Source organism: Bison bison, unplaced genomic scaffold (genome assembly GCF_000754665.1).
Source record: "Bison bison bison isolate TAMUID 2011002044 unplaced genomic scaffold, Bison_UMD1.0 scf7180017864259, whole genome shotgun sequence".
Taxonomy (NCBI): domain Eukaryota; kingdom Metazoa; phylum Chordata; class Mammalia; order Artiodactyla; family Bovidae; genus Bison; species Bison bison.
Window position 1 is genome coordinate 2,361,424 of NW_011494831.1, and position 20,859 is coordinate 2,382,282.

The window sequence follows — 20,859 nt, forward strand, 5'->3', positions numbered from 1 at the left end:
TTGTTGCTATCAGTAGTAAAGTTTAAAATGAGGCACTTGAAAGTCTCCCAGATATCATTCATTGTGTATTTTATATTCTCCAGATAGTTACCAAACTTTGAGTTGTATATTATCTGTAGAAGACTTAGGCTTATGTAACTAGAGTAGTTTATCAACAGAGTTGAAGGAGAGGGGAGATTGAAGCTTTGATAATCAACTCAGACTGGAATTCTTAATACTTGGAAAACAAAACTATTTGTTCATACTGAAGAGTGAACAGAAACCAGATGGATCTGCCTGAGATTTCATTCAGTGATGGAAAACAGATTTAAAAAGCAGTGGTGGAAAAAGGATATACTCCTTTGTCCTGTATTTTTCCTGAGTCCAACTCAATCAGAAAACCAGTTACACATGTTTGGAGAAATCCAGAGAGAATTTTGCTCATTCTCCTTTAAAGAAATGGCATATCACCTAAGGGAAACAGTGAGGTGCAGTGGGAGGAGGTACTGATTTACGAGTAAACAGAACCTGGCTGAAAGCTTTGGCTTTTTTACTGCCTTGGCTTGGTGACCTTGACAGGTGACACTCTATGCTTATTTTCTTCACCCCTTAATGTGGCACAGATAATGCTTTCCTGTCTGTCTTATGTAACCATTCCTACAGAAAAATGTACTGCTCTTTGTGAATGTACAAAGCTGTATACACATTTAAGGTGATACAACTGTTCACCTGTTTTCCATCTAATGTGCCTTACTGACAGCCACTCTGCTCTCTGTTTTTTCTTTTTTAAACAGTGTTCAAAATAGTTTAATATTGGAGTCAAGATAGATAATAAAACAATACTAGTTCTGTCAATAGAAGAGATAATCTAAATATAGACCCCCCCACCCCATATATTTATATATAACTGATTTTTTAGAGCAAGATACAAAGATAATTCTAGAGAAAGGATAGCCCTTTTTGCAAATGGTACTAGAACATTTTTTTTCTTTTCCATTATGGTTTATTACAGGATATTGAGTATGCTCTGTTTGAATGCCTTCTTCTGTTTATCTCTTGCTCTTGTCCCTAACTTTTCATGCATATTCCACATTTCTAAGTATTTATAAAGTTCACATTCTCTTAAAACTGTAACCTCGACCTTCAGTTCTTGAAACAGTACATATTTGGACACTAAATTTTAAAAAGTTGAGTTCAACTTTATTACACTTGAAAATCTTCAGCTTAAATGAAATGTGCATGCTCTACATATTTATGATTACTTACCATGATTGTCTTCCATTATGACTTAGGTCTAAAGTAGGTTTTACTTTTCTTTTTTTAAGGAACGTTTAGAAATAGCTAGTTTGTCAAATCAAGATCATACCTCTAGAAAAGACCCAGGAGGACACAGAACAGCTGCCATTCTACATGGAGGCTCTCCTGACTTCGTAGGAAATGGTAAACATCGGACCAACTCCTCTGGAAGGTCTAAGTAAGTCCCTGAGATTTCCAGTCCCTTAAAACAACTTGTAGTGAAATTTGGTTGAGTTGTCACATGAGAGTTTTAATAACTTTTTCAAAGCCTGTGTATCTTAGTATATTAGTAATATAAAATTTTCCATTTGTTTTAATACTTTCCAAGTATCTTTCACAAAGCCAGTTTTATTTCCCTTTACATAACAGTTGTTAACCTTAACATTGCCTCCAGTGCAATTTGATCTGCCTTTTGATGATCTAACTTTTCAACATTAGTTGGTCAGTTGTGTCCAACCCTTTGTGACCCCGTGAACTGTAGCCCACCAGGCTTCTTTGTCCATGGAATCCTGCAGGCAAGAATACTAGAATGGGTTGCCATTTCCTTCTCCAGGGGATCTTCCCAACCCAGGGATTGAACCTAGGTCTCCAGCACAGCAGGCAGATCTTTTACTGTCTGAGCCATCAGGGAAGCCCAATTATTCAGTAAGTGATTTAAAAACTTTTCTTCCATCAGAATCATCATCCAGTCAGATTCACACTGTTTTCAGTCTGTAACGCCTTAGGTCTCACCACAGATGTGGGGAGAGTCCCACAATGGGCACAGGTGTAGGAGATCCTTTACGTGAGGACAGGAGCCCCAGTTTGCTGCCAGGGCTCCCCTCCCCTTGCTACTGAGGACACTGGGCTTCCCTGTCACGGCAGGTGGGCTCCTCGGTCACATGTCACCAAAGGTCACATGAAAGATACTATCTCTTCCTCCATATCCTTTTCCACTAAAGAATTGAGACTTCCCCGTGAAGTAGGTCCCCTACATACAAACCTACAAGTTTCGAACTTTGAAAGATGCAGACGTGCACTCCATCACTGTCAGGTGTGAGCGAAACTGCAGCTTGCCCTCCCTCTCCTAGTGCTGACGGTCCTTCAGCTCTCCCACCTCCCGTCTCTACTCCTTCCTCCAGTCAGTGTCGGCTCTTGACTGTTCATTCAGTGCCAGCCCCTGTATGCCAGCTGTTGTACTTGCTTTTCAAGGTACTGTACTATAAGATTAAAAATGGGGTTTTTTTTGTATTTGATTTTTATATATTACTTGTGTGAAAGGTATTATAAACCTATTATAGTACAGCACTGTATAGCCAGTTTTGTTAGTTGGATACCCAGGCTAATTTTATAGGACTTATGAACAAACTGGACTTATGAACACTGTCAGAATGGAACTTGTTTGTATGAAGGTGACTTTGTATGTTTGCTGTGACTGCCACTGTTGACCAGAAAGGAATTTTAGTACAGAATTCCTTTCTGTGATTAGGTGGGTGATTAAATAGCACAGGTATTATCATTCAGGTTCTATATGTATTTAAGCTATCTTTTGTGATAATCTAAGCACCACTTAAAACCAGCATTTTAGGTACCAAACTAAAAGCTTATATAATCTTTTGGATTACAGTTTGTTTATAAGGAGGAGTCATTTCACTTTTTTCCCTAATTATCTGCTTTGAAAAAAATCAGCTCAGAAATCATTTTGATATTAACATTTAACCACCTACTGTTAAGGTGAACTAAATGTTTTCTTGAATGCAGTTTCTGGTAATGATTTCTTTTTAAGATTATAATTCCTTAAAGCAATTGAGATTATTTTTGCAACTGGGCTTCCATTAGGCAACATAGTTTGAAGCTGTCAGAGTATTCCACTAGGAAATATCTAACAAATTCCTACTGTGTTAGAAATGGTGGAAATAAATCAATGCCGTGAATAAGGCTGTATAAAAAGCAATCTTTTTTAGTTTAATTATTTCCATTTTTTTGGCTAACTGTAAACAGTGGGTCCAAGATTAGACTTGCTTTTGAGATCAGTAATTATTAGCAAGTCTATTCAAGGAAGGGTGGGAAATTCTCTGTTTCCTTGACACAGGTAGAACAGATTTTTATGTAGCACTTATAAAGGGACATTAGTATGTCTTGGATAGAATGACATTTCCACAAGCATCCAAGAAGTCATTTTCATGAATTGTTTGCCAAGATTGTTGTACAAACCTGTATAGAACTCTGGCACTCTGTCACCTACAGACTAGAAAAGAATGAATCTTTCTTATAGTTTACATTCTTCTTTGGTTAAGAAATAAAAAGTCCTTGATATACTGAAGTATCTCATACATACTCTTTATTCTTTTTCTTCCTTGCTATTCACTAGTCTTTAAGTTGGAAAGCCAAAGGAAATGACCAGAGTGTTCCATTTTATTCTTTCAACTAGAAGATACGTTCAGTAGAGGTAGTAGACATGACCTTGTTGTGAACATTGTCAGCACTCAGTATTCGAATTGGCTGTGACTAAAATCAATACAATCTAGAATGAGATACTTGATGAGGACTTACTTGCTAAAGTCCAGACACTATTCTCAGTCCTAGGAATTCAGTAAATAAGATCAAGATGGACTCTGGTTTCATGGAGCTTGTATTCTAGTTGAAAGACTAGTTGCTGACTGTCCACCAGCAAACCAGAAGTTGTCAGATAATGACTAGTGCTCTGCAGAGAATTTAATTGGCTGTCTTGAAGAAAGACTGAATTGTTACTTTAGATTGGGTGTTTGGAGGAAAGAGTCCAAGGATTGGATCCTGAGTGACTAAGGGACAGTGGCTTTAAACTGAGGGGCACATATCCTGGATCTGGATGAAGGGACTGAGCCAGCTGCTCAGCTGAAAAGAAGAGCCGGTATAGAAGACCCCAGGCTGGCCTAGGCTGGTCCTGCCCAGAGCTCATCAACCAGGGCAGCATGGCTAGAATGACCAGTTGTGGAGACAGTGGTTCAAGGGGGCAGCAGGGGCAGATCACAAATGAGGTCTTTGTTGGTTGAATCAGGAGTTCAGGTGTACTGAGAAGCCGTTTGAGGTTTTAAAAAGGAACATGGTATCATCTGACCCATGCTGAGTGAAATTCTTCCTGGCTGCTAGTGGAGAACAGAGAGCGGGGGCGAACAGAGAGCGGAGGCGAACAGTGGAGGAACAGCTCATGCATCTCGTGTCATACCACTGTCCCTCGCCCTCACCCTCTGCACAGTGGCCGCACTCACCATCCAGTCCTCCACGCACACCGAGCTCCTTCCTGTCTCATGGCCTCTGCCAGTTACTCTACCTGCGATGCTCTACTTCAGTTTACTTTGCGTGGCCGACTCCTCATCACTCAGTTCTCCCCTCACACGTGATCTCCGATGCCTTCCCTGAGCACCCCACACCTTAGCTACTTGTTCTCCGATTTCCTGCTTTATTAAATTTCTCCATGGCAGTTACTGCTAGCTAAACTTCATATTCATTTATTTGCTTTTGAATTGTCTTCTCCTTTTGTGAAAGTATGAGGTTCTTGCCTCTGTGTTTTCTTCAGGGCCTGGCACAGTGCCTGGCAGGGGCAGGGTGGGTGCTCAGTAAACATCTGATGAAGGGAGGGAGGGAGGCAGGAAGGATGATAGAAAGGGACAGACTGTCTTTTTGGCCCTGGTAGGGTCTGCAGTCTGTTTAACCAGGGCAGCTCAGCTTTTCTTTTTTGTGTGGGATACATCAAAAACCAGTACGGCTTTATGTAATGAAAGGTTTCCACTGTGTAAAACAAGAGAAAGAAAACAGAAAACCCCTGACTGTTCTAGTGGAAGGAGCTTAAAGGCTTGATTCTCAAGTACCTGGCCCCTTGGCCCAACTTTTCACGGATGCACTTTTGCCTTTGTTGAGCAGCTTCACTTTCTATGTCCTTAATCGTTCCATGGCCTTAAGAATTTGTGGACGCACATGTAGTACAAGAGACTCAAATCATAATAGGTTTTCTCAGCAGTGTGGGAGGGTGTTAGGGGAGGGAATTGAAAATGGCAAGACCAGTTAATAATGGGGTATCTTTTGTGTCCAGGAGAAATTTGGTGATGACCTGAACAAGGCAGGGAAATTGGAGAAGAGAGGCTCATACTTAGGAATCAGTTAGTTGCAGGAGATCTAGGAGCTCAGGGAGATGTGCACATTTTGACTAGTGAGACAGAATGGATGACTATGCCACCAACCAAAAAAAGAGCCCAGGAGAAGAATCCAGTTGAGAATGATAGGGGTAGGTGGCAGTTTCACTGACTTTGCAGTAGCATGAAGAGTGAATGGAAGGGACAGTCATGGAGATAGCAAGTGTAGAAGTTTGAAAATGAAAAACAAGATGGTGCAAGAAATTGAGGGAGAGGAGAATGGACATGGGAGAGATTTATGGGCTGAAGGTAAGAAGCCAATGGAGAGGGATAGATTGAACATAAAGAAGAGGGGGACTAACTGATGGACCAGGGTCCCAGAGGAGACTTCAGGGGTGGAACTGAGGCCAGGGTAGCTGTCCTTCCTCTGAGTCTGAGAAAAAGAAAAAATGGCTCAGGTGCCAAGTAACTTTCTAGGTGGGCCCACAGAAAGTGTGGGCTTCACTGCTCATTGCTTCATGTTCTCAGTGAAAGTGGAGGTCAGGATCACACTCACAGTGAGAGGACTGCTTCCTAGAGATCTGTGCCTGATCATAGCATTTCTAACAAGTGTCCAATCCTGACCATCAAGGGCACTCTTCCTGGCCTCGTCCCTGCAGAGCTCTCCCAAGTTAGTTGTAATTTTTGCAATGTAATCTGGCTTTCCACTCAGAAAAAAAGAGAAAGAAAGAAGGGTTAGGCTTTGAGTGTGGGGGTTGGGCATTCTGTAGTGTGGGGCCCAGTTAGTGACTAGGAATTTGTAGTGCTCTTAAGCCCCGATTTTGCAGCTTTCTCCAAATGTGCATGTACACAGGATGTGGGGTCAACATGGACTTGAGCTAAATCACTTCCATAGAACTTCTGTGAGGATGGAAATGTTCTCTATCAGTGCTGTCCACTGTGGTAGCCACTGGTCACTTGGGGCTGTTGAGTACGACATACCTCAGAGATGTTCCAGGAGCAGACCACCGCAATGAAATGAGTATCCCTGTATAGTAAGTCACTTGCACGTTTGGATTCCCAGTGCATGTAAAAGTCATGCTTACACTATGCTGGAGTGTGTTAAGTATGTGATAGCATTGTATCTTAAAAAAAAAAAAAACAAAACAGTTTGCATATCTTAATTTAAAAATTACTAAAAAAACACTAAACATCTGAGCCTTCAGTGAGTCATAGTAGTAACTGAGCACAGATCACCACAACAAATACATAATAATAATGAAAAAGTTTTCTTAACTGTTGCAAAAATTACAAAAGTGTGACAGAGACACATAAAGTGAGCAAATGCTATTGGAAAAATGACATTGATAGACTTTCTCAACACAGCATTACTACAAACCTTCAATTTGTTTAAAAAAAAAAAAGCAGCCGTGGTATCTGTGAAGTTCAGTAAAGTAGAGCACAATATGATGAGGAATCCCTGTACTTGTGCCTACTCAAGTTGAAGAACGGAATTTTTAATTTAATTTAGTTGTGATTGAATTTAAGTAGCCACATGTGGCCACCATACAAGGCAGCACCCATCTGGAACAGGGTTTGTAGAGTTCACGTGGGGAAGACTCCGTGGCGAGTCGGGGGTTGGACAGCTTTCCCATTAGCACCTTCAGCTCAGTTCCCAGCAGAGACTGCTATTGGACAGTGAATTGACTGGTAAGCAGGAGAAAATGGAGGGGCACAAATTTCCTGTGTTAATCTTAAAGAAAAAAAATCACTGTCCAAATTTATTTTTAAGGCGAGAACGTCAGTATTCTATGTGTAATAGCGAAGATTCTCCTGGCTCTTGTGAAGTCCTGTATTTCTCTGTGGGTAGTCCTGATCAGCTCATGGTGCACAAAGGGAAATGTATTGGTGAGTAAACTAGCTAAACTCGTTTAAATTATTCTAATTACCCAAGTTAATCATGAAGGAACAGGGGAGAATAGACACTACATCGTCTAGACCAGCATGGTTGCAGGAAAACTCTGTAAGCTGACAATCATTCTAGCTCCTGTTCCTGATGATCAAAAGAAGTCACTCAGCTTTCCACTTCTGTAAGATGCAAATAAAGCCCCAGGCTGTTGGAAATATTGTTAGCAGAAAGACAAAATTTGTCATCATTAGAATTAGCCAAAATTTTCAAAACCAAATTGGTTGAAATATTATGAATATGGAATTTTGCATCATGTACATTTGTAACCGAGGAAATATGTATAGCAAAATGAGTTTTGATGCCTGTGATCTTTGAGGATTAAGTCTCATTCTCTTAATTTGCTGTCCACCTGCTTAGCATTTTCTTGCTTGGCGTCCTGTACCAGACCAGGAAATTCACTTTATTTTCAATGTGTTTTATTTAGCAGTTTAGCCATCGTATTTAGCAGATGGCTATTTGTAGTGAATATTGTTCAAAATTTTATTTGAATTGTTTATATTAAAATCAAGTTTTCCGTGTCTACTTCCTTTGCTCTAAATGTACATCATCTTTTATCAGTCATACAGATACAGCCACTAATTGGTGTAGGGATCACTTGCATATGGTGAATTTGACAATTAAGTTTCATTTCCAATCCCATGAGTATTCTTAGCAGAGCTAATAGGCAGCTAAATTACCTAAATCAAGTTTGCTTTCTTTTAAAGGGATCTTTTTTCCCTTCCTCTTTGAGGAGATGTACACAGAAAGGGAAGTTGCCAGGGAGAGGACAATAGGTAGAGGGAAAGAAACCAAGCATCTGAAGAGTCATGATCTGAACACGTAACCTTGGGTGATGGAGGCGGTGTGGACCATGCGGGATTCTGTACATACACAGAGCCTGCCCTCTTCAGACACAGCCACCATTTGGGAAGATTTAAGACCTTGGTAGAGATGATTTGCTTTGGTCTTGAGGCTGTCCTTGACTCTAAGGCATTTCTGACTCATGAATTGGCAACATAAAACTCACTACTTTTAATGATCTGAGGAAATCAGGAAGGCAAATCAATCCAACTGTGTATTACCTTACCCTGGACTCCTAGTCTCCTTGGTACTCATTAGACAAATTCACCTGTGTTAATACCCTCATTAGGAGACATATTTGCAATCTGAACTTTTTTTAGTGTAAAACCACCAAGTAAATTATTTATTTTGTTTTCTCACAATGGGTTTAATTTTTTAAATGGGTCCTAATTTTTTAAGGACCCATTTTTTTTTTGTATCTTTTGTGAAAGATCAACTAATTAACATTTGCTTTTCAGTGTGAAGCTGTTGGAACTAGAGGGAATCAAGAGTTTCCCCAGATATTATTCCCTATATATTAATATTAAAGCACTGGAGAGGCTTCTATATAAATGATCACACAGTGGAGTATCAGTCTGAGCTCTTACGGTAACATTTTCCTTCAGCCTTGTTTCAGTGTGTTCTTTTGTTCTTTTTATTATCCCCACAACGCAGAAGTGACAAAAGGTGGGTGGCAATAATGGAATTATAATGCCAAAAAAAAAAGAATTATAATACAAAAAAAAATGCAGCAGCAATTACGAAATACTCACTTAGTCCCAGCTGGGGGTATATATATTGTAAGACATTGTGCCATATAATTCACAAATTTAATTAGGCTTTATGTACATCACCTCACATTCCATCCCATTAATATTTACTGTCCTGTATCTCCAACATGTGCTGCATAGATCCTACATTCCACAGGTTGCTTACTTTGGTTGACAGATTTTCAAACACTAGGGGCTTTTATTTTTATTTTCCCTTAGCTAAGAATGTCCAGAGTTATTTATAACTAGTATAACAGATCATTTCAATTTTTTGGCTGACAGATTTTCAAACACTAGGGGTTTTTATTTTTATTTTCCCTTAGCTAAGAATGTCCAGAATTATTTATAACTAGTATAACAGATCATTTCAATTAAAATTAAAAATCTCTTAAATTGTCAGCATATCTGTGAAGGAACACTGCCTCTCTCAGTGAGTTAGTTCAGCCACATTTCCCTAGACTGTTTTTGCAAAAACTACTTTGCCTTATGTATACAGGTTACTTTACTTTTCATTATGAAGATAATGTCGCATCATGGAAAACTATTATTATTTATACAGTAAGAGAAAAAGAATAGATCAATTGTTTTCATTTGGGGTAATTTTGTTCCCTAGGGGACATTGGTTGACATTTGGATATTTTGATGATTAACTCTAGGGTGAGGGTGCTGCTGGCATCTCATGGATAGAGGGGAGGGCTGCTGCTAAACATCTTACAGTACACAAGACAACCCCCTTCAACGAGGGATTTTCCAGTCCCAAATGTCAGTAGTGTTGAGAGTGAGAAACCTTGTTACATATGCTACAATTCGGTAAATTAGGGAAAAAAAGGGTAGAAGGTTCTAGAAGAGAAAGACAAATTGGTGATATTGTGGGTGATATTTTTCTCCACTTCCAATTTTTTGGTGATTTTCTATTACAGTCTTTAATAAAAATTTAGATTTTCATAAAAAAATTTTGGGGCATTACAAAAATTTAGCTCCCCCAGGCATAGGTGGACACCATATGCCTATCACTAAATAAATGTGTCTTCTCTCAAGCACTTCAGATTTAAACTGTCATGACTTGTTCCTTCCTTCAAAGCCATTGGCCACTTTGTATTTACTGAGCATATTCAGATTTTGTGTTTAAAAGATCATTGATGTTTTCAAATTTCTGAGGTACTAAAACCTGTTCTCACTATGCACACTAATCTTCATTGATGGAGCGTTCCTGGTTCCAAACTCCTTCTATCAATGTTAGTTGGTATTTAGCTATATGAAGGTTACACTACCACACCAGTAGGCACAGTTGTCAGAGGTCGTTATGAAAATAGCATTATAAATACCAGCTAGTGGAAGAAAACATTGATCTGATACTAAGATCTCACTGTTGAGTATTGTCCCTTTGTAAAATTTAATATTTTAAAGTTCAGAGTATATTGTTAAAACACCAAAAATTGGTTACAAAAGAGCATGTATTACATGAAATTACATTTTTCATAGTACATGGTATCCATTGTTGAACAAATGACTGCTCCCTGTGTTTTTTTTTATGCCCACAGAAAATGTACCAGTGATACTTAATTATATTTCCTTTCAATATGCAGGCAGTGATGAGCAGCTTGGAAAATTAGTTTACAATGCTTTGGAAACAGCTACTGGCAGCTTTGTCTTGTTGCATGAGTGGGTCCTTCAATGGCACAAAAAAATGGGTCCATTCCTTACCAGTCAAGAAAAAGAGAAGATTGATAAGTGCAAAAAGCAGGTAGGCATCCAAGATGGCTCACTGAGCAAAAGGACTAACCTGGAGTTTAAGGCGATGACAAAACAAAGTAACTCAGCATTTGACTGGCCAGCAAAAAAGACCCAGAACGCAATGAGATCTGTTCAACCAGAGGGGATGGTGGAGGATCATAAGTGTTCCCAGACCCTGCTGCCTCTTTCAGAACTTTCAGAGCGTGGTCCAAACTCTTGCAGCTGCTTCTCAACCTCCTGTCTTAGCTCTTATTATTCCATTAATAGCTCTCTCTCCAACAGGAACTAAAGAGTACTTCATAACTGTGCTATTTGCAATCATTTGCATTTTCTCAGTCTCTTGAAATATTCACAACTGCATTTTAGGGGACTGGAGAATTGTATAATTGATTCATAATACTTAGCTTAAGGAGAACATTTAATATTGCAGTGGTACATAATAAATAAAGAGGTTATAAAACAGTAGGTGAAGCATCGTGTTTGGAAATGTATGTGTATTTATTACAAAAGAAAAACTGAACGTAAATACACTAAAGTCATAACAGTTGTCTTTGAGTGGTGACCATAAAGATAAATTGTGGGATTTTTCTTTTGTATTAGTACCTATTAAAATTTTGAGAGTGAATCTTTATAATCAGAAAAACTTATTTTAAAATTGTTTCTTTTTTCTGGTGGCCATATTGCAAAAGAAGCTGCTTTTGAAACGTGTCCATCTTTAAGAACTAGTAAGTTGACCATGTGGTTTAGGGGAGGACTCAGTTCAGGGCATGTTCCTTCTCCTTGCTGTCGAAAGTACATTTTCTATTCAAATATTTCACTTTTGCGGTGAAACACTAGTAAATGCTGACCAACTCAGCTATCATCATCTTATTGTTTTTTTTTTTTTTCCATTCCAGATTCAAGGGGCAGAAACAGAATTCAGCTCACTGGTGAAACTGAGCCATCCAAACATAGTACGCTACTTTTCGATGAACCTCAAAGAGCAAGACGACTCCATCGTGGTGGATATTTTAGTGGAGCACACTAATGGGATCTCCCTCGCAGCCCACCTGGGCCACTCAGGCCCCATCCCGGTACATCAGCTTCGCAAGTATGCAGCTCAGCTCTTGTCAGGCCTTGATTACTTGCACAGCAATTCCGTGGTGCACAAGGTTCTGAGCGCATCAAATGTCCTGGTGGATGCAGAGGGCACCGTCAAGATTACAGACTACAGCATTTCTAAGCGCCTGGCAGACATTTGCAAGGAGGACGTGTTTGAGCAGACCCGGGTTCGTTTCAGTGACAGCGCCCTACCTTATAAAACCGGGAAGAAAGGGGATATTTGGCGTCTCGGCCTTCTGCTGCTCTCCCTCAGCCAAGGACAAGAGTGTGAAGAGTATCCCGTGACCATCCCTAGTGACTTACCAGCTGATTTTCAAGATTTTCTAAAGAAGTGAGTGTCGTTGAGATTTTTCTCTATCTGCATTTTACTCCTTTACTTTTGATTGTGCTTGAATGTGCTTAACATCTCAGTCATGTGTATAATCTGAAAAGTGAAGAACAGGTTTCGACTTACTTCTTTGTTCTCCCAGTCCTTTCCCAGCCACATATGTTCTATTTTCCCACTTAGGTTTATTGTTCTCATAACTCCTACATTCTTCTAAATTCACTTGGGCTTAATAATAGACTTTCAAACTACTTTTTGGGGACTGCCTGGTATATGCTAAGAAATCAGTAGGGACTGCTGCTAGGGGGAAAAATGCCCCAGGTATTCCAAATGGTAAAGGCCACTTTCACTGCTGGTTCCTAAGGGGTCAAAGATGAGACCTCCCATTTAGAAAACAGCTTTAGGAGTACGATTCTGCCCCTGGTTTTTCTTAGCCATTCTTCTTCATTAGCAGTGTCCCATTCAGCCAAGTTATAGAAAGCAATTGACTTCCTTGCCCTAGTCAGAGGAGTCTCAACATCTGTAAATTACAGTTACAGATTTAATTACAGAGCCAAGTGTTTTTGTCTTTTTAATTAAGATATAGTTGATTTACAATGTTGTGTTAATTTCAGGTATGGTGAGTGAAAATCACTCAGTTGTGTCTGACTCTTTGTGACCCCACAGACTATACAGTCCATGGAATTCTCCAGGCCAGAATACTGGAGTGGGTAGCCTTTCCCTTTTCCAGGGAATCTTCCCAACCCAGGGATCGAGCCCAGGTCTCCTGTATTGTAGGCAGATTCTTTACCAGCTGAGCCACCAGGGAAGCTCAAGAATACTGGTGTGGGTAGCCTATCCCTTCTCCAGCAGATCTTCCCGACCCAGGAATCAAACCCAGATTTCCAACACTGCAAGGTGGATTCTTTACCAACTGAGCCACAAGGGAAGCCCAGTTTCAGGTCTACAGCAGAGTAATTCAGGATGTTTGCAGATTATACTCCATGGTAGGTTATTCCACGATAATGGCTATAATTCCCTGTGGTATACAGTATGTCCTTGTTCATTATCTGTTTTGTTTATCTGTTGCAAATCTGTTGCCTATCTGTTTTATGTATAGTAGTTTGTATCTTTTAAAACCATACCTCTAATTTGTCTGTTTTATCTTACTTTGAGATAGTCCTTACTGAGGTTTTCCTCTGGCCAAAAGTCTTTGCCCAGGTCCTTCAATTCAGTGATTCCTTATTTTGCCCTGCCTCTGTCTAAGCTACACCTTGGTTCTCTCAGTTTCTCTACAAAATAAGATCCCTTAGTCTGCGTTTTTCTAGACATCCCCCTGGTCCTGCAGAAGTGAACCTGGACTGGTTTCTTCCCTTTCTGACACTGTCGTATTTCCCACCTTTTTTTTTCCCCCAACCATCACTTTTACCCACTTCATCACTCCCTACATTTCTTTTACGCTTTACGTTTCTTCTGTTCCCATCTATTCCAGCTGCCATTTGGCCTGATCCATAATATTACTACTTCCTGTCACTCAGTTGTTCTTACCCATTACAGAAGTGAAAGTCGCTGCACTTATGTTTAAATAGATAGATTGTGTATACCATTAAATAGAAGTAGATGTGCCTCACAGACACAGAGATCAGACTGTGATAGCCAGGGTCAGGGATGGAGTGGGAGTTTGGGGTTGGCAGATGCAAACTATTATGTATAGAATGGATAAAACCAAGGTCCTACTGTGTAGCACAGGGAACAAGATCTAATCTCCTAGGGTAAACCATAGTGGAAAAGAATATTTTTTAAAAAGATGTATGTGTGTGTGAAACTGAATTACTTTGCTATATAGCAGAGATTGGCACAACATTGTAAATCACTTATAATTTAATTAAGAAATAAATAAATAGAAGAGATGCAATATGCAAAGTTGTAGAAAGGGGCTAACGATTCTTGATGCTATGTCCTCTCAAAGTATATAAACATCTAAAATTTCTAAAGAAACCTTTTATGATTTCTCTTTAATGCAGCAGAACTTTTTTAAACTATTTATAAAAGCACCCTGATGATGAAGTTGACTAAAATGACATCAGAGGGAAAATGGGGATAGAACCACTGATGGAAAGATTCATTTCCTCCTTCAGAATGTCACCTTTAGCTTTCTGCCCTTCCTCCTTGGTCAAGAATAATTTAGTAAAGGTTAGTAATATAAACTGGAGAAGGCAATGGCACCCCACTCCAGTACTCTTGCCTGGAAAATCCCATGGACAGAGGAGCCTGGAAGGCTGCAGTCCATGGGGTCACTGAGGGTCGGACATGACTGAGCGACTTCACTTTCACTTTTCACTTTCATGCATTGGAGAAGGAAATGGCAACCCACTCCAGTGTTCTTGCCTGGAGAATCCCAGGGACGGGGGAGCCTGGTGGGCTGCCGTCTCTGGGGTCGCACAGAGTCGGATACGACTGTAGTGACTTAGCAGTAATATAAACAAACAACACTGGGAAGTTTAAGTAGAACATATCTTTCATATTTAATAGTAAAATGAAGGACTCAGTAGCCAAAACCTTCATAGTTCTCCTCTTAGAGAACAGTTCTGTGCTGTCAGTTTTGAACTTGAGATCAGCACCATTTCTTATTCTGTTAATAATATGGTTGTCCTTTAGATTGAGTCATATATTTCTCTGTCTGCCTAGAGTGGTTTGATAGACCTCTTATTTAAGAAGCAGACGTACAGTATTGTTTTACTACGTTTGCTGTCTAACCCCAGTTAACAACAACAAAAAATCATTCCCAGACACGCGTAGAAGCATTTCATTTGTAGTTACATTTTTACTTATTGGTGAACACCCTTTGAAGAAAGGTTTTGTTTCACATCAATCTCTGTGATAGGATAGAGCCCAGAGTCAAAGCCAGACAGCTCAGTTCATATTCTACTTTTATCCCTCACTGGTTGAGTGACTTGAACTCCCTACTCTGAGTCTTTTCCTCCAAAAGACAGGGATAATAGCAAATAACATAACAAGACACCTAAGGATGGAAAGCACCTAAGGATGGGGACTGGTTGCCAGGAGAACCAACCACTTGATTTAGGGTTTGAAAGTTTCAGTCCTACCCCCAACCTCTGTGGAGAGGGGAGGGGCTAGAGGTTGAATGGATCACCAATGGCCAGTGATTTAATTGTTCATGGCTACGTAGTGATGCCTTCGTTAAAAACCAAAAAGACAGGATTCAGAGAGCTTCCAGGCTGGTGAACACATGGAAGTGATGGGTGGATGGTGGCCCGGGGAGGGCAAGAAGTTCCAAGCCCCTTGCCCTCTGCGTCCTTCCAGCTGACTGTTCCTGAGTTATATAGCCTTTTACATTAAGCTGATAAACTAGTAACTAAAATGTTTCTGAGTTCTGTGAGCTGCTCTAGCAAGTTAGTTGAACCCAAGGAGGAGGTCATTGGAATCTCCATTCCATCGGTAGCCCATTGGTCGGAAGCACAGGTGACAACATGGACTTGTTACCGGTGTCTCAAGTCAGGGTAGGGAGGGAAGTCTCATTAGACTGAGCCCCTAACCCCTGGGATCTGATGCTCTCTCCAGGTAGATAGTGTCAGAATTGAGTTGAGCTGTGTGACACCCAACTGGTATTGGGAAATTGCTTCTTGGTGTGGGGATACACCCTCGCCTCAGTAAAATCAGGTGCAAAATCTTTTATGTAATCAAATGAAGAAAGCAGTTGATGAAAAATATGTACAGGATGATGTCATTTTTTTAAACTCTGTTCACAAATTAAAACTATATCTTTTGTTTGAATGGTTGTCCAAGACTTTATCCTTATCAGTAATTTTTAATATTTGCAAGGAGAAAGTATTCACATGTTAATGATGTAATTAAAAGTTAATTTTTAATTTAGGGGACAATACAGTATCTTTTACATGCTTTTATTGCAATCTTTTCTTCCCTCTCAAGAATGAAATTAGGAGTGCTGTACTTTTCAGTACTGTGCCATGAGAAAATTAAATATTACCTTTTATAGTAGTTGCTGTCACCACTTCATATGTGTAGATTTAAGTCCATAATTCACAATGATGATTGATTGTTTTAAATACCTTTTTATAATCAGGGCCACCTGCTACCAAGCAGTGCTACTTGGGTCACTGTTATGAAAGCCAAGCAGCTTATTGGATTAGTTAGAACAGTGATTCTCAGACTTTCTCTTGCATTGAATCCACCTGGAGAGCTTGTTAAAGCACAGATTACAGCCCAACCCCCTGTAGTTGCTGGTTTACTAGGACTGGGATAGAAAATGTGTAGTTCTAACAAATTTCCCAGGTGATACTGACACTGCTGTTCGAGGGGCCCCACTTTGAAAAACACTAGCTTAAAGGTATGGTTTGTTTTCATTATTAAACATATTGTTTTTTAGAACATTAAACATTAAACAGAAAGGCTCAAGGAATGATAATTAAAAGAAACCAGGTGGTAATATGGGCTTCCCAGGCGGCTCAGTAGGTAAAGAATCTGCCTGCAATGTGAGACATAGGAGATACAGTGTAGGGAAGATCCCCTGGAGGAGGGCCACTCACTCCAGCATTCTTGCCTGGAGAATCATGGACAGGGGAGCCTGGCGGGCTAGAGTCAATAGGATCGAAAAGAGTCAGCCACAACTGAAGTGACTGGGCACATACACAGGTGATAGAGTGTGGGACTTTTGAAAAGTTGTTCTTAATTGTTACCAGCATACTTCAAACTGTGATGAACGGGCCGCATATGAAGTTTGTCATATTGGGCCCCAAGCCTGCATCAGCTAGCGTCTGATTTGCTTTTCCTTTGGGAACTCTTATGATTGGTCCCCAGAAAGGCTTAGTGTAGCATGGCAGGTCATTAAGCTATTAGTGGGAGTGAAAGTTCATAACCTACTTGTGCTATCTTATCCTAGACTTTTAAAAATATTAAAAAATGAGTCAGTCTCCTGGCCTCTAGAGACTACTTTTTTTATTCTCCCACTTATGCAGCCTGGTGCTTAGCATATAAATCCTGCAAGAATGTTTATTAAATTAAATTCACTTAGGGACACATTTTGGTCTGCAAGTAATGTGATTTCTCTAATGTGTATCTTTGAAAGATAAACCCATAATTAAAAGCCTTGGATTACTTTATTTAGCATTTATTTTGTGCATTGCTGAGATTCTTTTTTCCCTCTCATTGAGGTGTGTCTGCTTAGATGACAAGGAAAGATGGAGTCCTCAGCAGTTGTTAAAACACAGCTTTATAAATCCTCAGTCTAAAATACCTTTACTGGAACAAAGTCCCGAAGGTGAGTCTGTTACCATTCTTTTCTGATAGCCTATTTAACATAAATTATTTTGAAAGGCTACATAAACCTAAGACTGGAAAGGACTGCATGGATTATTTATTTTATCTATTTTATGCTGAGTTATACGTAGATCCATTCATTGGTTGTGTCTTGTGTACATGGAGGTGTTTGGCCATCCTGGTTTTTCACATCCCCTCTGATGGAATGTCTGGCAGCACAGCCTCTTCATGTGGATTCTCCCTTATCATGTCAGCCTCACTGCCGTGGAACTAGACTTCCCTGCTGTTACTCGAGTAGCAGATGAAAGAGCCTCAGTGGAGACTGGGATGATCAAGACACCTGGGTTTGACTCCTGGCTCTGTTGCTCGGTCATTTCTTTACCCTCAGTTACCCCTCCCTGTAGACTTGGGCTAATTAAATATTTCTACCTACTTTAAGGAATACGAGGTGAGGAAAGTACTAAAGGGTCAGCCAGGTAAGAGGTACTTTTAAAAGCTCCTCGGCCGGGGCCCCTTCCCCCCATGCTTGCATCGTGGTTGGATATTGCAGCTCTTTCTCTATTTTCGTTGCCTCTCTTGTTTTATCTCAGATTCTGGAGGACAAGATTATGTGGAGACTGTCATTCCTAGCAACCAGCTACCCAGTGCTGCATTCTTCAGTGAGACCCAGAGACAGTTTTCCCGCTATTTCATTGAGTTTGAAGAATTACAGCTTCTCGGCAAAGGAGCTTTTGGAGCCGTCATCAAGGTGTGATATAGAGTTGTCCCCAGCCCCTTTTAGAGCCCTTTCCCTGATCCATCTCTGTAGAGGTAAGGATTTCTATTTTGAGGGTAGGGAGGAAAGTGAATACAACTATTTGAAACAATGATCATCTTCCCCTTAATGTAGTTAAAGGCTTTATTTAAAGTTACACTAGACACATTAAGAATGCATCATTCCTCTTCCCTTGCTCGATGCAATGCATTATCATGATAAATACATAATTGTAACAGCCCCTCAAGTGGAATCAAGACATCTGCGTGAAGAATGTTGTTGTGTGCTTTGCTTCAGAAAGAAGATTGTTCTCTTTTTCTCCCATTTGCTTTTAGAGTCGCTGTAGCTAAGAGAGTTACAAGGTTAGAACTGAGATGGAATTCAAACTGGGAAATGGCCCAGATGGTCTTGATGGCTTTTCTTTTCCAGCTCTTACCGAGATGGAAAACTAGTGGTAGGTTATTAAGGTACGCTGCTCTTAGGTCTTGCCTTCCTCATTCCAGGCTATTTGGGCAACTTTTATTATCAGCTTCCCCTTTAGAGAGAGATTTCGATTCTTTTTTGTGTAATTTAGCTATTTTGTTAGAATTTAACAGACCCAGATTACTGTTATCAAATCCATATGAGAAATACGTCATCTTACCCATAAGAAGGTAGCCCACCATCAGTAGAGCAGATGTCTGTTTAGGATTCTGAGAGTATTATTAAGAAGCTTTGCCCGTCTCACTGTGGAAGGCCTTTTACACTGAAAAAAGAAGCAAACGAGTTTTTCTATAGTAATCAGGGACAGAAAGACAAACTTCAGCAAGTTTTCCAAAAAACAAAGTCATAATATCATGGAAAATTTTCAACTTTTTTCTTGAAAGTATAGATATTAGATGACTAAATAAATCTGCTTTGGGCAGATTTATTCTGATCAAGTAATCACAGTTATTTTTAAGAGGAGTGGATGATTGAAATATATATTACCCTTTTAACTCACATCATAATTTTGATCTGCTTCTTTAACTTCTTAATATTTAGATACTTCAATGCAAAACATGATCAAACTTCATTTCCTTATAAGTACTTAAAAATGATTATTGTTGTTGTTGTTCAGTTGGTAAATTGTGTCCGACTCTTTGCAGCCCCATGGACTGTAGCACGCCAGGCTTTCCTATCCTTCACTACCTTCTGGAGTGATTAGTAAACTCATATAACAAAAACATTTTAGTAATTTAAGCCCTGTGTTTTTCCTATGGTTTCTCACTATGAGAACCTCACAGCCCTCACACCCCATCCCTATTTTCAGGTTAAGGTAGGGCTTTCTGCTCGGAAGTCTAGAATTTCATTAGCAATTGGAGCCATTACTGTTCATGCACCTCTGCATTTTAATAAATGAATTCCTAAGAGTTCCAGTGTACCGGGCCCCACACCACAGCCAGTGACTCACAGTGTTACCAGACCAAACTTGGGTCAACTCACCCACTCTCAGTAGAGCCAATCTACTAACACCAGGATTTAGTGAGGAAAAGTGCAGGCGCCGAGCAAAGAGTAAGGGTAGCTAATGCCCAAGAGACCCAAACTTCTCGATGGATTCCAGGGAAGCAGCTTTCTATTGGCAAGGTGAAAGAACAGTAGGGTGAGTGATCAGTTCATGGACAGGTCTCTGATTGACATGGTAACAGGGTGGTGTCACAGGACTTAATATCTGAAGTCCTTGGACTCCACCTGGTCTGGGGGGCGACATGCTCATGCTTATCATGCATTTAGTTTCTTCCATCTGGTGGGGGTTTTATTATCTGTAAAACAATTCAAGAATGTGCTTCAGACACTGTTATCTATGTCCTTCAGGAAAGAACTAAAGATTCTGTGACTGCTCTATGGTTGATTCACTTTTTAAATCGTTCCAGTTCCCCTGGCCCAACTACTATTTTTTGGTCACTCTGCATTCACATTCTTTCAGTCATTATTGAGCAGCCTTTTGTGACTCAGGAGAGACCTGGGAGACTAAAGCTTTTCTACAAACAAGAGGCAGGCTGGGCACATCGTGGCTGATTTATCCCGGAAAGGTCCTATGGAGCCCTGCTTGGTTACATAGGTGGTATGTGTGATATATACTGAGACATAAGGTTGAAAGTGCCAAAACTTCCCACCATCCTCCTCTCTATTAACGTGGCAGTAAAAGGGCTGTCATTTTTGGAGTGCACATTCCCTACGTGAGGCTTGTGGTAGGTGGCTCACAAACCTTGTCTTTTAATCTTGTGATGTTCTTATAGAATAGATATTATCCCATTTCCCAGATGAGGGAACTGAGGCTCAGAGAAGTTATTTCATTTGCCTGAGGTTACATGCATCACTAAGAGATATCAACCAGCATTCAGACTGACCTATTTTACTAAAAAACATCTTTTGTACCACTGTTTTCATACCCCCAAAAAAGATAATCTGAAACTCATTTTTATAGTGTTCCTTTCTCATTCCTAAAAGTAGTTTTGGTATAGAAAATTGAAGCCCATGAGCCAAGCAAGAGAATGATGCTATCTTTTGTAACCAACTAGTTTTTCCTTCTGCTATGGGCAAGTTGTTAGTTTTTATCACTTTAGTTGACCTGCATGGTTGGGATTGGAATGTTCAGAAACAAAATTTTGAATAAAATTCTTCAGTCAATTCAATTGCATAGTGAAACTGCCCAGAATAAGGATGCCTGTATGTAATATATGGAGATTTGCCTTTGAAATGTTTTCTTGTATTTTTCTTTTATTCTTAATTGTATTGTTCTAGTCCCT

The 20,859-nt window shown here is 39.9% G+C and overlaps 1 protein-coding gene across 3 annotated transcripts in view; it reads left to right on the forward strand.

The window, feature by feature from the left end:
• Window positions 1-20,859, forward strand: part of EIF2AK4 (eukaryotic translation initiation factor 2 alpha kinase 4) — a 97,300-nt gene that overhangs the window by 23,109 nt on the left and 53,332 nt on the right. For all 3 annotated transcript variants that reach the window (XM_010847933.1, XM_010847934.1, XM_010847935.1), the window contains exons 6-11: window positions 1,305-1,453; window positions 7,135-7,250; window positions 10,487-10,644; window positions 11,531-12,066; window positions 17,232-17,338; window positions 17,928-18,085. In XM_010847933.1, the coding sequence (XP_010846235.1) occupies window positions 1,305-1,453; window positions 7,135-7,250; window positions 10,487-10,644; window positions 11,531-12,066; window positions 17,232-17,338; window positions 17,928-18,085 (1,224 nt within the window). The remainder of the gene's footprint in view (window positions 1-1,304; window positions 1,454-7,134; window positions 7,251-10,486; window positions 10,645-11,530; window positions 12,067-17,231; window positions 17,339-17,927; window positions 18,086-20,859) is intronic.